Raw genomic sequence first — 17,299 nt, forward strand, 5'->3', positions numbered from 1 at the left:
GCCAGGCCGGGGCGAGGCTGGGGACGTCCAAGGCACACCTCTGTCCCGCCTTCCAGGCACAGGGGGCCAGGGCTGGCCGACGACGTGGCGGCGGCGCTGCAGGCGGGCAGGCGGAGAGGGAAGGACGCAGGCGGGAGGCGGGCCGGAAAGTTTGTGGGGCGGCTGCGGCGGGGACTCGGCAGGGAGATGCGCGCCCTGTTCCCCAGCGCCCCCCGCACGCCTCGGAGTCCGGCTCGCCATGGGTAAGTTCCGATCCGGCGCTGCCGGCGGGGAAGCCCCGCGACCCCGTCGGTGCGCGCGCACCCTCTGCCCTCCGCGGCAGCGCCGGCACCAGATACCGCCCACTCGGGTGGCAGCCGGGACAGCAGGCCGTGGCTGGGGGCTGGGAAGGGACTTGGACCCACTTCCTTACATGCTCCTTTCTGCCCAGAAAAAAAGGTGACCCGAGAGGGCTCCTTACTGGAAACAGCGCTTACTCCGGGCGGCCAGGTACTCACCTGATCGCTTTAAGTCTTAAAACATCCCGCAAGCGAGTGAAATCGTTCCTATTCTGCAGATGAAGAAGTAGAGGCTGGAAAGGAGTAACTCCACTTATCAACTCGCTAAGCACTTCTGCTTGCGGCTCACTGTTCTAGGCCTGAGGATGCCACCCCGTGTAAAACAGACAAGCCCTCGAGATGCTCAATAGGAAGGAGACAGAGGAGATTCGAATCCAGAATTATTGGGGGAGTAGGGAATTTCTTTGTTGCTCCAGGGGACTAAGGTTCTATTTTCCCCCCTCTGGATTCAGAAGCCTCAAAAGGTCATTCAATGATTCATCCACCTACTATGTGGTAGACATTGGTTTAGGGGTTGGGGATTCAGTGGTGAACAAGACAATTATCCTCTCTTCTATGGGGCTGACATTCCAACTGGGAAGCTAGATAAATAAGTAAATGAATAAACAGTCTCAGAAAATGATAAGGTATGGTGGAGCACATAAAATGTGGTGTGACATAGTGGAGAAGGAGGTGGGTTCTTTAGGTACATGAGAGTGAGGAGCTCTTAGAATAGAGGAGCATTGGAGCTGAGACATTACTCAAAAGAGGCAGGCCTGCTAATATCTGGGAGAAGAATTTCCTGTGGCAGAAACAGCAAGTGCAAAGGCCCTGAGGCAGGAGTGAGCTGGTGTGGCTCAGGCCAGTGTGGCTAGAGCACAGTGGGCAAGGGAAGGGGGCTGGAAGTGAAGTCAGAGAGGTAGGCAGGGGCTAGATTACATAGGTCTTTGTAGGCCATGGTGAGAAGTTTGGATTTTATTCCAAGTGACAAAGGAAGCTAGAGAAGAGTTTTAAGCTGGACATGACCTGAATTTGTGTTTTAAAAACTCACTCTGGGTTGTTCTGTGGAGAATCATAATAGAGAACAGTGGCTGTCAGGTTAGGCAGGCAACTGATACAGGTACTACTATTATCCCCATTTATTGATGGGTGGCTCAGAGAGGTTCAGTGAGTTACCTGAGGTCACACAGCTATGGAGAGGAAGAAGGTGGGATAGAACTGCAGCACTTTGATTCCAGTCTGCATTCTTAACCACTGTACCACCTGGCCTCTCATGCACAGGGTAATGATGACCAACTCCAGAGTCTCTTATCACGGAAGCACACTGCTCCAGAGCCTGAGAAAAACCGAGGCCCAGAGAGGTCAGAGTCCTCCCAAGGACACTCAGCTTGGCCCTGGCCCCTTCCACTGCCTCTCCTATCCCTTTATTGCTTCCTAAGTTAATTCAACAGCCATTTACTGAGCATCTGCTGTGGGCAGAGCCGGGGTTAAATGGTAGTGGTGGAGGGAGGGACAAAAAAACAACTGGTACTAGGCTGCCTTCTTCACAGAGGGGTCCAGGGATTGGGCCCTGTGTATAGATTTTGGGGTCAGAAAGACCTGGGTTCCAGCCATTATTCTACCACTTCTCAGGTGCATCCTGACCCTGGGACAGTATAGTCAATTTCTCTGATCTTCAATTTCTTCATTTATAAAATGATCACCATGAAATACCCTATTACAGGGCAGCCATGAGAATGATATAAGAAAATGTAGTTAAATGCTCTACTCACCACCTGCACATGGTAAATGGTCATTTACTGTAAGCTGTTATTTTATTTTTATCACACCCAACATTAAGACTTTGGAGTTCAGAATGCTCAAGTTCAGAATCTGCCCTGTCACTTTACACACTGTCACTACGGGCAAATGTCTTCACCCCTCTGTGCCTCAGTTGCCTTGTCTGTAAAATGGGAATGGCACCAGTACCTGTGTCATAGGGCAGCTGTAGGGACTGAGGCAGGTGATACAGTAAGGCTTCCGGAAGAGGCGGTGAGGCTGGCTACAATGACTGCTCTGTAAGTATTACCTGCTATCGGGACTTTGGAAGCCAGCCATCTGAATGAGGATATTTACATAACCATGTAAATATCTTCACCCAGATGGTTTCACTCCTGGTTTTCCTCTGGAGTTTCAGGGGAAGCCATGGCAGGTCTCTAGAGCTGGAGGGACCCAATATATCATGACTCTGGTTGAGATGCTGCTCTAGTGTCATCAACCAAGGGTGCCCTGGTACTTGCAGCTGGTGATTTGTGCACCCAAAACCTGGGTTCTTTCCGCTCCACCTGCCCCTTCATGCTCCCCTTGGGAAGCTTTGCCCTCCACAGTGAGGGGCTTAGAGAATTAAGGGATTTCCTCCCTCATGAGACAGCATCACATACAAACTATATTTAGACAGACAATCCATAGAAAGGGAGAGTGGTCCCTAAAACCAGGCTGGGCCATCCTAATGTGGAGGCCAGGATTTAATCCACTTCCTGTCCATGGCCCCTTCCAGGCCCTAGATGCTCAAGAGCCAAGACCCTTTCTCTCTGGACTCCCTGTGTTCTGAGTTTGTTCATTCATTCAGTCATTCATTTGATCGTCTGTTTACTCGTATTGAGTGCCCACAACATGCCAGGAACTGTCCTCAGCATTAAGAGACAGCTGAAAATAAATTCCTGTTCCTTTGGGGCTGACATTCTGGTCAGGAAGCCCAATAAATATGTAAAATATGTAGTTATTTCAGAAAAGCACCATGGAGAAAAACCAGCAGGGGAGGGGAATCGTGCTGGAGGCTAGGGGGTTGCAGTTTTAAGTAGAAAACCAGGGAAGGCCTCACAAGAAGGCGATATTTGAGCAGAAACCAGAGGGAAGCGAGGGTGGGTAAGGGCTACTGAAATGGAGGGAAAGGGGTTTTCGAGCTGGTGAAAAGCCTTGAGTTGAGATGGATTTGAATTGAGGAGGAAAAGCAAGGAGGCTGGTGTGGCTGGAGCCCAGTGAGAGGAGGCAGATTCTACAGGGCCAGAAAGGCCACTGTCACAACTTGGGTATTTTCAGAATAACATGGGAGCCTCGGAGGCCTCTGAGCAGAAAGACATGGTATGAATTAGGCTATCACGGGATCCCTCCGGCTGCTGTGTAGCATTATTAAGTTAAAATGTGTCTGACACAGTCCCTGGAATGGGACGTGGTGATACCACCCTGATCCCTGACTCAGTCATTGGTTCACTCAGCAGAAACTTTATTGAGCCCATCTTGGGTGTCAAAGTGGGGCTGGGGCCCTGGAGGCACAGAGACAGTAAGTTTCTGTCCTTATCCTGTTCAGTTTAATTAGGAAGACACATCAGTTACTCAAGATACAGTGTGAGCAAATGCAGGAGAATGCAGAGTTGGTTAGAAATGAAAAACAGGACTTGGAAAGTTGAGGACTATGTACAGGACTTAGAGTCTCCCTCAAAGTAGTTTAACAACAAATAAAAAAGTTGGGGGGGCATTATTTATCAGTTACTGAAAAGTCCATAGCTTCAGGCATGGTTGGATCTAGGGGCCCAGGCAGTGTTGTCAGGAATCCCTCCCAGGGGAAGATGGCTCCCAGCTGCTCCAGGCAGGTAAACTACCAGCTTAGCACCCCCAGGAAGCAAACACTCTGGGCTGGACTGACCGTCATTGGCCCAGGTTCAGCCACGTGGCATTCACCACTGCCCAGGGCCATGAACCTGCTGGCTGGTCAGATCTGGGTCATGGACACACCTCTGGAGCTGGGTGGCAGGGGTGGAGGTGGGGCGGTCATCTCTATCCAGATCAGGAGACTGAGAGATGAAGACAGGACAGGGAAGGGTCGCTCCCCACAGAGCATGGGGGAATGATGCCAAATAACAGATATGTATTACTGGGGACCACCTTGGGGAAGTGACCCATGAGCCAGGACTGAAGAAGATGAGTGGGTATTTGGGGAATACAGGTGGGACAAGAGAGGGACCACACATGCAGAGGCAGAGTGGCCTGAAAGTCTACGGTGTGTGCTAGGAACAAGTGTTTGCAGGGTGTGTCTGGGAGGTGGCGACAGGGGCCGGGAGGAGACACTCAGTAAATGACATCTGTAATTATTATGATTTTATCTAACTTTTACTGTTGCTGTTCTGCTTGTACCACTGTAACCTGAATTTGCCCTCCTGCATTTTCCATTGGAAACTGGACAGTCAGCTTTGCCTCTGAGCCCTTTGGCTGGGTTCCATTCCACCTCAAAAGGAACCCAGAAAATGGCAAAAAAAAAAAAAAAAATTCAGTGTTTTCATTTGATTGCCTCACATGGCCTGGAGAACCTCCTCTTCTGGCAGAAAACTCCAGAAGCCGAGGGAGGTGGGGCAAAGAGAGGTGCCGAAGGTGCAGGACCTGGGTAGCATAATCTCCCTAGGATGTTGATTGACAGTCATGAAGAAGGACAAGGCCAGGCAGGGGGTAGGGCGCTACTTCCCGGGGGGCAGAGGTGATGGGGAGAAAGGTGAGCAGAAAGGGGCGATGATTTCTCCACCCATGAAACTCCTCCCCCTGCACAAAATTTGCCAAACAGAGATGAGGAGAGGCAGAAGTAAGAGAAAACAGAGTAAAATCTTATTATGCCAAGGTTTTATAATGGAGTCGTTAAGGGTATGGATTGTAGAGCCAATTTTTTTTTAATTAAGGTATTGTTGATTTACCACACAGGTAAAGTGATTTTTATATATATATATATATATATATACACACACATGCTTTTTCAGATTCTTTTCCACCCTAGGTTATTACAAGATACTGAATATAGTTTCCTGTGCTATACAGTAGGTCCTTGTTGTTTATCTATTTTATACATAGTAGTGTGTATCTGTTAATTGCAAACTCCTAATTTATCCCTCCCCACCCTTCCCCTTTGGTAACCATAAATTTGTTTGTGAGTCTATTTCTGGTTTGTAAATAAGTTCATTTGTATCTTTTTTTTTTTTTTAGATTCCACATATAAGTGATATCATATGATACTTGTCTTTAACTTACTTCATTTAGTATGATCATCTCTAGGTCCATCCATGTTGCTGCAAATGGCATTATTTCATTCTTTTTTATGACTGACTAAACATTCCATTGTGTGTGTGTGTGTGTGTGTGTGTGTGTGTGTGTGTGTGTGTGTGTACAACATCTTCTTTATCCAGTCATCTGTCAATGGACGTTTAGGTTGCTTCCCTGTCCTGGCTACTGTAAATAGTGCTGTTATGAATATTGGGGTGCATGTATCTTTCCAAATTAGTTTTCTCTGGATGTATGCCCAGGAGTGTGATTGCTGGATCATAGGATAATTCTATTTTCAGCTTTTTAAGGAACCTCTATACTGTTCTCCATAGTGGCCGCACCAATTTACATTCCCACCAACAGTGTAGGAAGGCTCCCTTTTCTCCATACCCTCTCCAGAATTTCTCGTTGGTAGACTTTTGAATGATGGCCATTCTGACTGGTATCTCCCTGTAGTTTTGATTTGCATTTCTCTCATAATTACGCACGTGGAGCGTATTTTCATGTGCCTCGTGGCCATCACCTGGCCTGTGAATCTATGCACAGCTACTTACTATTTTTGACCTTCAGCAAGTCACTTCGCATCTCTAACGATCAGTTTACTCATTCATAAGTAATGTAAAAGTCCACCTCACAAAGTTGTGGTGAGAATTAAATAAGCTATTACACTTAAAAGTGCTCAAAACAGCACCTGGTCCGTAGAAAACATCCCATAAATCTGGCGATAGTGTTACAAATATTCGGGTCCTGGGTTGGGGTGGGTGAGAGATACATCTGGATTACTCTAGATGCTTCCAGAAATATTTAAGTTTATGTATGTGAATTCAAAATTAAGAGTAGCCTGTATAACTGCTCTGCCAATATGGTAGTCGCTGGCCATATATGGCTTGTTTCACATTTAAATTAATTAAAATTAAATTTAAAATGCAGTTCCTCAATCGCATTAGCCACATTTTAAGTGCTCAATATCCACATGTGCCAGTGACTACCACGAATCACCTCTCTCCCCAGTTCCAGCTTTCAAAGGCTTCCACCTACTGGGAAAGAAGTTCATCAGTGTCCTCATGACCTAACAAAGCTCCACATGATCTGCCCCTGCCTCCCTCTACCTCATCCCCTCCTGCTATTCTCATTTGCTGGGCTGCAGCCACTCAGGCCCCTCTGCTCAACAGCATTGTGATTAAAAGCCCGCACTCTCTAGCCACCTCAGCTTTGCCACTTGCTGTATGACCATGAGAAAATTTCTTAACCTCTTTGTGCTTTAGAGGCTAATACTAAGAATAGTATGTTTTAAGGTTGTTGTTAAGAATTAAATGAGTAAATACATGTAAAGCTCTTCAAACAGGGCCTGGCACTTAGTAACTACCATATGAGAAAAAGCTATTGATAGTAATAATACTGTGCCCATGTAACTTTTGTTTTCCAGGCCACTCTTCATCCCTCCTGCCCCTGTGTGCCTCTGTGTCTTTGCTGGGTGGCCTGACCTTTGGTTACGAACTGGCAGTCATCTCGGGTGCCCTGCTCCCACTGCAGCTTGACTTCGGGCTAAGCTGCTCAGAACAGGAGCTCCTGGTGGGCAGCCTGCTCCTGGGGGCTCTCCTTGCCTCCCTGGTAGGGGGCTTCCTCATCGACCGCTATGGCAGGAAACAAGCCATCCTCGGGAGCAACTTGGTGCTGCTAGCAGGCAGCCTGAGCCTAGGCCTGGCCAGCTCCCTGGCCTGGCTGGTCCTGGGCCGCTCAGCAGCTGGCTTTGCCATCTCCCTCTCCTCCATGGCCTGCTGTATCTATGTGTCAGAGCTGGTGGGGCCACGGCAGCGGGGAGTGCTAGTGTCCCTCTACGAGGCAGGCATCACCGTGGGCATCCTGCTCTCCTACGCACTCAACTATGCACTGGCCGGTACTCCCTGGGGATGGAGGCATATGTTTGGCTGGGCCGCTGCACCTGCCCTCCTGCAGTCCCTCAGCCTCCTCTTTCTCCCTGCTGGTACAGATGAGGCTGCAGCCCATAAGGACCTCATCCCCCTCCAGGGAGGCGAGGCCACAAAGCTGGGCCTGGAGAGGCCGAGATACTCCTTCCTGGACCTCTTCAGGGCAAGGGGTAACATGCGAGGCCGGACCACGGTGGGGCTGGGGCTCGTGCTTTTCCAGCAGCTGACAGGGCAGCCCAACGTGCTGTGCTACGCCTCCACCATCTTCCGCTCGGTCGGATTCCTTGGGGGCTCCTCAGCTGTGCTGGCCTCTGTGGGGCTCGGTGCCGTGAAGGTGGCGGCCACCCTGACCGCCATGGGGCTGGTGGACCGAGCGGGCCGCAGGGCCCTATTGCTAGCGGGCTGTGCCCTCATGGCTTTCTCGGTCAGTGGCATCGGCCTCATCAGCTTTGCTGTGCCCATGGATTCAGGACCAAGTTGCCTGGCTGAGCCCAATGCCACCAGGCTGTCAGGTCTCCCTGGAGACTCTGGCCTGCCCAGGGGCTTGTCTCCACCTCTGCTGCCAACAACCGGCCAGAGCCCAGGGGATCCAGTCTTGTCAACCTCTGAGAAAGCCAAGCCTCATCCGGGGGCTGGGGCCCCCACCGCTCCTCCCCCACCGGCTCTGAGCACCGCCCCTCCTGCCCCCATTTCTCCTGCCCCCGGGCGCGCCCTGCTGCACTGGACCGCGCTGGTCTGCATGATGGTCTTCGTGAGCGCCTTCTCCTTTGGATTTGGGCCAGGTGAGTGGGAGCTGTCTCGCAGGTAACTATGGAGCCTTCCACCGCCCCCAGTGGAGACTGAACAAAGGAACACAGGTGGTGGCTTGAGCATGAGAACACTGAGCTCAGACTTCAGGGCTCCTCCCTTCCTTGCAGGCACTTCTGGAGACAGGGGCCTAATTCTGTTGTAAAATTTTCTTTCTTATAAAGGCCCCAAATCATTTAAGCTTCAGGCCTTATAAAACCTGAATCTGCTCCCAGATAGCTCACTCAAAAGAGTTTACAGGAAAGGAATTTAATGAATAGGGTGACCACTCATCCCAGTTTGCCCTGGACCCTGAGAGTCTGGTGTCCCAGGAAACTCCTCAGTTTCCTGGTCAAACACAGACTGCTGGTCCCTCTAAAGGAACTCTTACAGCCGTGTGGGGAAAGCAGCCGGGAGAGACGGTGTCAGGGGCCTGACAGTCTGCTTGAATCTCACTGTTGGGGGCCAACTGCGGGACCATAGGTGCCAGGCCTCGGGTTCCGGCCGCAGCCTAGGAGTCCTCCCTGCTCTCCTGTCCTAGTGACCTGGCTCGTCCTCAGCGAGATTTACCCTGTGGAGATCAGAGGGAGGGCCTTTGCCTTCTGCAACAGCTTCAACTGGGCCGCCAACCTCTTCATCAGCCTCTCCTTCCTCGACCTCATCGGTGAGTCCTCTGACCTCATTCCTTGGGCCCATTTCACAGAATTTCTGAGGATTTTGTTCGGAGCTTCGCTTCGCCTCTTGCAGCTGTTTTGCTGCTGAGGTGGATGTCCTTTTCCCTCCATCCACGTTTTCAGATGCCGAGCACATGCCACTGGTCAGTGTTTTAGATATGGGTGAGTGGGCTTTCCCATAAAATCAAGATGCCCAAGGTGTTTGTGGACTTGGGCCCTGGCCCTTTGCCTGCCTCTGGGACAACCAGCCCTACTCCTGCTTTAAGGTACTTTTATTTGACAGCCTGTTGGTCATTCTGCAAATCAACCATCTGGAGAATCTACTTTGGGTGAAGTGACTTTTAGTGCTCAACCTGGAACACTGGGCGACCAGTTGGCCCAGGCTGCGCCCCGCCCACATCTCCACCCTGTTGTTCCTAGGTGCCATCGGTTTGTCCTGGACCTTCCTACTCTATGGGCTGACTGCTGTCCTCGGCCTGGGTTTCATATATTTATTTGTCCCGGAAACAAAAGGCCAGTCATTTGCAGAGATAGACCAGCAATTCCAGAGGAGACGGTAAGGGGGTCAGGGCTGACCTGGGGGGGAATGTGGCATCAAACCCAAGCACTTGACTTCAGGATTTTAGTCCTCATAATTTTCCTTTGCAAAAGTGTTTTTATTCTCTTCCTATTGCTCTTACTGCCTGGACACTATGAGTTTTGCCCTGTCTCCATACATGAGTTGTTATCCTTGAGTTGCTTTGTGTCTTCCTACAGCAGAGTTTCACTGGACTTTAAGCTCAGCTCGTAAGAATTTTAAAAATCATGCAGTTAAGAAATCCCAGGAGGTTAGAACAGTTGGATTCTAAAACCACAGACTCTTTGAGTCATGGAAGCTCAGAGAAACAAAATATTGTAACTGTGGCCTTTAAAAATCACACACTAAAAACTGCGGGCTTGGTCCACTCGTTTAGTGGGTGTTATTAAGTCCATACTATGTGCCAGGCAGTGGCACTGGGCCTTAGGAAATGTGACTGAGAATAAAATGGAAAAGGTTCTTGTCCACACAGAGCTTCCATTCTAGTGGGGGAGGGGAACAGAAAATAAATAAGGCAACAAATGCAGCGACAAGAGTGTTTCAGTTAGTGTAGCTGGAAGAAAAGGAAACAGAGCAAAATACGGAAGAGACCTTTCCATTCCCGTGGTGATATGAGCACAGAGAAAAACTTTCAGAAATCCCTCTTTTATCCTAACTTCTCAGGAACCCATTCCTTCACTTTCAGTAAATATTTTCAAGTGCCAGCTGGGAGCCAGGCACTGCACTAGGCTCTGGGGACAGACTCGTGGCCAAGAGACAGCCTGTCTCTGGACTGAGGAGGAAGTTACATTTTAATGTAAGGGGCAGAGGTGGATGACAGAACTAAATGCATGAATAAGATAAATTCAAGTGACAGTTATATCACAGGGAAGATAAGGCAGGTTAACCTGTCAGAGCGTGAACTCGACTTGCAGGGGAAGCATTCAATGTCTTTAGCTGGGGTCCAAGTGTACCACGGGCACATTCATGACACAAGTTTGTCATGAACTCTTCATGACCGGGGGGGATATTTTTGTGTACCTGTTATGTTCGCTGCTCTATTCCCAGGGCCTAGAACAGTGCCTGGCTCATCACAGGCCATCAGTGAACCTAGCTCTATTGAATGAATGAAAGGATGCTCAAGGAAGGCCTCTGTGAAGAGGTGGCAAGAATCATGAGAAAAAGCCATCCTTTCCAAGAGAGTGTTCTAGGAGGAGGGAACAGCCAGAGTGAAGGCCCCGAGGTGGGAACAAATTGGGTGTTTTGAAGAGGGAGACAGGAGACCCATGAGACCCATGTGGCCGAGGCTGAATGAGAAAACGGAAGTGGAGGGCAGTGACGTGGGAGACACCAGCTGCAGCCAGGGGCTTCGCTGTTGGGCTGAGAGTGATGCCACTTCTAAGCAGGAGTGACAGGAGCTGGTTTTTGTGCTTAGAAAGGTGACTCCAGCTGTGATGGGAGAACTGGCTGCAGGGGGCACAGGTGGACAGAGGAAGACCAGGAACGGCTGGGTGGTCCAGAAGATGGAAATGCATACCAAGGCAGGAAGCAGGGAGGGTCAGGTAGGAGTTGGGGTGGGGGTCCAGGGGATGGTCCACTTCCATCACCCCCAGGGAAGGCCACCAGGCTCTGCCACCCTCTAACCCCACTCGCTCTCTGCTTGCCAGGTTCACCCTGAGCTTTGGTCACAGGCAGAGCTCGGCTAGCGTCCAGTACAGCCGCATCGAGGCCTCTGCAGCCTCCTGACGAGTCCATCTTCCCAGAAGATGCTGGAGCCATGGCTTTGGCAGACAGTCTTCAGCTTCCTGCTTGCCTGGGATCAAGGGCACAAGTTCTGAGGTGGTCCTTCAAGAGTCGCCCCTGCTCCAGAAGAGGTTTGTTTTGCTGGCACAAAAGGGATGAAAATATGAGAACCCAAAAGTCTTCATTTTGGGTCTCAAACTCTGAGGGTTCCTGAGGCTCTGCCTTTTTGCCTCGGTTTCCCCATCAGCTCTGTGCATCTCTGCAGTAACAAACTCATAATGAGAACATCTTGTGGCGACTTGTTGCTCCATGACTCTCAAAGAGTCTCTAGGGTACCAACCTGGCAGGAAGCCTTTCCGGGTATCATCCCTAAATCCAGCTGAGGAAGCCGTATTCTCTGCTCTCTTCTTCCATCTGGCTGGGACTTTCTGCTGAGGTAGAAGCCAGCTTTTTGGCTCTTGGATCTCATTTTGTTCAACTCCTCTAAGTCTCTTACTCAGAATATTTGTCATTCACCAGCAACTCAGATAGTTGGTAGGAGGCTGGAGTTCTAGTCCTGAGTCTGCTGGTCTTATTGCTGTCTGACCATGGGGCTCAATTTCCCCCATATGTACAATGGGAGAGCTGAACCTGGTGGTGCTTAAGATCTCTTCTGATGCCAATGAGCTGGGATTCTAAATGCTGGCAATATCAGATATTCAACATGGGCCCTGCTCTCAAGTTGCTAGTCATCTCTTTAGGGGATATAAGTTTTAATTAGGGAAAAGGTGAACAGAATTCCAGAGTTGCATGCACTAAAATTCAAGGGCCATTACATGCATGTAATGTGCTCCAGAAGCTGTTTCCAGGATAGTGCAGGAGGACTTTGCAGGAAATGAGTTTGGAAACCTGCTTGTCGGTGTTGCCTCCACCTATTGGCAGCTACTGACCTTGGGTAAGTGACAACTCTCTCGAGCCTCAGTCTCCACTTCTGCAGAATGGGTATGCTTGTGTACCCCCCCCCACCCCCAGGATGTATTTAACCTCTGTCTCCCACCAAGGGGGTCTTCAACTGGTCCCATTCAGCTGGTCAAGTTGGAGGGCTTTTCTATTCATCCTCAATACCCAGACCCCCCCCCACCTTTGAGACACTACAAAGGGTCACCCCCACCAAGGGGTGAGTCAGTGGAGACTCAGCAAGGAGCTCAGCCCCTACAGGACTCTGGCTCCTCCTGAGTCCTCCTCTCCTCTCATTTCTAAATACTTCCCTTATATCCAGTGATGTGTTGGAGCTGGCTTGTGAGAGCCAATTGTTAAATTTTGAGGATTTTTGCAAGCTGGTTGTTAAACACAGCTGCTAAAAAAGTTAAATTATATAAATTTAGATTCTATTAAAAACCAAGGGAGTATAAGCTAGAAACTCATCACTTCCTTATCTTACTACATTTTGCTGTATTATCTGTGCTCTTAAGATTACTGACATCTATTGTATCACATGAGGAACAATGAGGGGAGGGGGAGAGCTACTGCACATCTTTTGCTGATTCGCCATTCAGTGATGTCATGCTGGTCACTTGAAACCCACGGGGAGTGTATCTGCACCACAGAGACTGGGGGAACACTGCGGATCAGGGCTTGATTGCTTATTTTGTTGATTTTCCAGTTTTAAGTACATGATGGATAAAATGTTTTTTGTATTTTTTATTTTAAATTTTATTTTGATGGATAAAATGTTAATAATGCACATTAAACGTAAAAATGTGTCATGTCTGTGGCTACTATATTGTGAATGGCACAAAAAATTGAGGGAATCATTATCTAATCATTATCTAATTCAGCCAGATTCACCAGACACACGTCACTGGTGAAGGAGTTCTGACACATCTCCATTGTTTTACTTTCATCTTACTCATTAACATAAACAGAAACTTCAACCAGCATTTGGGTGGGAACTGCATTCCTGCTTCCCTGATGTGCGTGACTTCTTTGCTGAGTCATATTGTTATCAAGCATTCATTCGTGGTCTAATTTTTTCAAATCATGGCTAAATTGCAGTGATAGCTAGTTTTGGAATCAAGAGTTTGGTAGAAAAATCAACAAAAACCTATTACAGACCTGAACTTGACCTGCATCCTGAAGCAGTGCTGGGCCAGCCAACTCACATATCTGAAAGTGAGAAAGGAATGCTAATTTAAGATTCTGGGATTGCTTATTACACAGCCAGTGCTGACTAATACAGAATCCAACCAGGTAAAAGTATTTTTACCTCACCCACTGAGTACACCACTGCCGGGCCTGAAAATGGTAAAACAGAACAATAATGATGGTGATGATGATGATGATATAGTCTTTGCTTTCAAAAATAGAAGATACTGAAAAACACAGAGAAAAATAAAACCACCTAAACCTTACCAATCAAATATAATCACTAACAACATCTTGGTGTATAGCCATCTAAATTCTTGTGTCTGCTGACAGCTGAAGCTAGTTAGATAGGAAGAGAGATGAAAGGCAACCTCATCCTTCAGATTGTTCAGATTAAAACCCCAGCGGCATCTCTGACTCCTTTTTTTCTCTCTCACATCCAATCGGTCAGCACATTCTGCAGGCTCTGCAGAATTCGATCTTTCTAATCACCTCCTCCATCACCATCACCACCACCACCACCTTCTCTTACCACAAATATTGCAACCACCTGATAACAACCTTCTTACTTCTGCTCCAGCCTCCTCATCTAGTCTCCACCCAGCAGCCAGAGGATCCTTTAAAAAACGAAGTCAGTCCATGTCACTCTTCTGAGCTAATCTCCCCATGATGCCCCTCTTCCTCAGAGGAGCACACGTCACCACCTTTCAGGCCCTCCGTGGGTTTCTGGCCCTTTCCTTTCTGACCTCATCTTTTCTCAATTGCTTCTAACACATCTGACACCCTTGGCCTCCTGTCCTCGGTTCCTTCCGTGCCTTGTGGTAGGAAAATGTGCACACAGATATTTGTACGACCCCCACCCTAGGTTCTTTCTTTCAAAAGGTTCAAAAGTTGTCTTCTCCAGGAGGCCTTCCCTGACTACCATGGCTAAAACTCCACACTCACAATACATACACACACATGCACACATGCACACATTGATACTTCCCATTCTTCTCTCCCTTCCCTGCCTCTTGCTACTCTCTAACACACTATGCATCTCACTTATTTGTTAATTTACTATCCACATTCACTGATAGAGTAAGTTCAACAAAGGCAGGGCAGTTCGCCCTTTTGGTTTACTGCTGTATTTCCCATGTCGAGAACGGTGTCTAGAATAGTACATAAGTAGACACTTAATATTTACTGAATGAATGAGTGAATGAATGAATAGACAAGTGAATGCAAAGTGCCTGGAATGTTGAAGACACAGAATAAAGGGTATGTGATAGCATCAGAAACCTTAAAGAAAAATGCTTTCTTCCTCTTACATTGTAGATGCTGTAAAAAGTTGATAAAATTTTTTAATGGAGCATAAATACACAGTCATAAAGGCCACTGGCAGGACAAGCAATGATATAATTAATAAAAACAAGGAGGTGACAGGAAGAAGGGGCAGTGGAGGGAATGCATGTGAACAAAATTCTTCGCGTAACACTGGACATTGTTTAGGGTTGATAATTTAAGAAATAGCACTCTACTTTTTTCCCTCAAGCAAAGGCCTCAATGCTCTAAAAACCTGTCCGTAAATGTATTACATTTGGCCCAGATATTGCTTTTAAATTTTCTGAGATACTGCCAACTTTTGAAACTCGGGATGGTTCACATATTTTTGCCTTCTCTTCAAAGAGATCTGGCCACACTGGGCCTGCATTCTGAAGTCTGGCCCCCAGGTGGCGCGGCAGAGTAGCAGCCATTCTCTTTAGACATGGCTTAGAATCTTCCGTTGGCTACAGACCCCACCCAGATTTTCATTCCTGGTATAAATAATTAAGGGTAACGATGTAAAAAAAATTTTAAAAAAAGGAGAGAAACACAAAATTCTAACGGTTGTCATCTCAAGGAAGTAGGGCCTTGGAGTGTTAGAAAAATGGAAGAGGAGAGTAGCTCCCTGTTTTGAACCTTCTATGCTGTTTGTATGTTCATGTGAGTTTGGGTACATGTGTCCTGTTTCAATAATGAAGGGACTACTTAGATTTAAAAAATCACTTAAAAATGCAGCTTTTACATTAGAAGAATTGCAAACACTGAAAAATCTAAAGATCAAAAATAAAAACTGTCCAAGCCCTGCCAGTTACTAATAACATTTGGGGGTATGTTCACTGAATCTTCTGCCTATGATGATAGATCAAGCTAGTTTAAAACGGAGATAGACATCTCCGTGATACTTTCATATCACTGAGATCATATGTAAAACGTGGTGGCACGTACCTTTTTAGATTATCAGGCATTTTACAGGAGGCTGAGTTCACATACATTTTACTGCCTTTGCCAATGTTAAACATTTTATCAGTGATTTCTCCCCGTATCTGGCTTTTTCTTTACTTCTGAACGTGGAGAAAATTGAATTATGTACGTACCAAGTCAACATTCCAGTTTTCCTGGCAAAGGCTGATCTCTGCCAGTGGAAACAGAGTGTTTTCATTTTATTTCTTTCTTTCTCCCCGTCATTCTATGCTTTTCTGGTTTCTCTGTGTGCATACTTTCCTCCTGGATCTGGCACTATGAGTTGCTAAGTTCTTCCAGATTTGGGGTAAGATGCCATCCTAAATCTCTGGGTTTGACAGGCAGGGTCGGTGGATATTGAGATATGATCCAAAAAGCTCACTCTGAGGCCATCTCTCAATCAGATGTCAACTTGTGAGGTGGGAGAATTTGGCGCCTACACTGCATTCGGCCGCCAGCGTTCACTGCCTTCTCCCTGAAACTCATCTGGCACACACTGGGCACAGAGTAAGTTCTCACTACATCCCTGACAGTTGGAACCAGATCAGGTAGCTCTTGGCAGGAGATACAAAATTTTTGCTCCAAATCAACTATTCATTGCCCTCTTTACCAATATCTTCAAATCTGAACAGCATTTAAAGCACCAATGGCCATCCTAACTTCTCTAATGCCATCGTGGGTTCATTTTTGAACAGAGTGACAATGTGACTCCTATGTTAGCATCTGAGACTTCCAGCCCTTTCTCACACCTGAGCTGAAGCCTCATTCCATACAATGTGGGAAACCACCCCGCCCGCTATCACTGTATCTTTGAACTTGCTCGTGCGGCCTAGACATTTTGGAACGTTGAAAACGGAGAGGTCAGAAGGTGCAGTCACCAACAACTCTGTTCTCCCTTCAATGAGCACTCAAACACAATTATGGGGAGAGTTCTTCACCTGGCCCTGTGTGATCTATTGGGCAGAACCGGCCCCTGCCCTAGCTTTTCCCCTCACTCTTGGATAATGATAGATAACAAAACGTTAAGAACAATGAAATGTCTTCCAGTCACTTCCAAGTGTAACAACGGTCTAAATTCAGTAATTAAAATGTCGAGTCATGTCAAAATTCCCAAGCTCATTCATGTTACACCTCTCCCCTCCCCCATTCTTTCTTCCCCCAACCTCCCACCAGACGCCGAAGATGTAAGCGGCAGGAAAGGCCTTACCTGGTTGACACTGCCTGGATGTAGCACCTCGCTTTCTGCGCTGAGCAGGCGTTTGCAGTGATTCCGTCTCTTGATGAGGCACGTGTGCGCACGCGCTTACGTGCTTACGTGCGTGCATGGGCGCCCTGCGTGCGTGGACGTCTGTGCGTGCACGGGCGTCTTGCATGCATGGGCGTCTGCGCGTGCGTAGGCATCTGTGCATGCATGGGTGTCTGTGCGTGCGTAGGCATCTGCATGGGGGGGCGTCTGTGCGTGTGTGTGCGTGCACGGGGGAGGCAGGCTCTTGGCAATCACCCACAACTAGGAACCTCTGAATGCACTTCCTCAGACGCAGGTTCTGGGCATCCCATGGTCCACCACCTCCACTTGGATCCCTCACCTTTGCAGGTGGCCCTGCCACTGAGCCTCCCATGTGATCACAGGCCAGCTGCTTCTGAGGTTCACAACCGGTCCCCGGGAGAAAATTCAGACCTTTGACCCACTCTAGAGCCCCTTCTTGTTGCGGCTGGCAGTAATCCATCAACATGTTGTGGGGGGTCTCCTGTAAGTGACAACGGTGATTCTTGACTCCATCTTGGTCCTGTCGGCCAGCCCTGTCAATGGAATACGAGGGCTCATTTCCTGAGCTGTGAGAGTCC

General features: G+C 48.2%; 1 protein-coding gene across 1 annotated transcript; it reads left to right on the forward strand.

Moving 5' to 3' along the window:
- Positions 1-54: 54 nt before the first annotated feature.
- On the forward strand, positions 55-12,810 carry SLC2A10 (solute carrier family 2 member 10). The gene is made up of 5 exons (XM_074347362.1): positions 55-242; positions 6,805-8,088; positions 8,634-8,756; positions 9,187-9,322; positions 10,990-12,810. Exons 1-5 carry the CDS (start codon positions 239-241, stop codon positions 11,066-11,068), a joined length of 1,626 nt encoding a protein of 541 aa, XP_074203463.1. The 5' UTR covers positions 55-238; the 3' UTR covers positions 11,069-12,810.
- The last annotated feature ends 4,489 nt before the right edge of the window (positions 12,811-17,299 follow it).

Source organism: Camelus bactrianus, chromosome 19 (assembly GCF_048773025.1).
Source record: "Camelus bactrianus isolate YW-2024 breed Bactrian camel chromosome 19, ASM4877302v1, whole genome shotgun sequence".
Classification (NCBI taxonomy): domain Eukaryota; kingdom Metazoa; phylum Chordata; class Mammalia; order Artiodactyla; family Camelidae; genus Camelus; species Camelus bactrianus.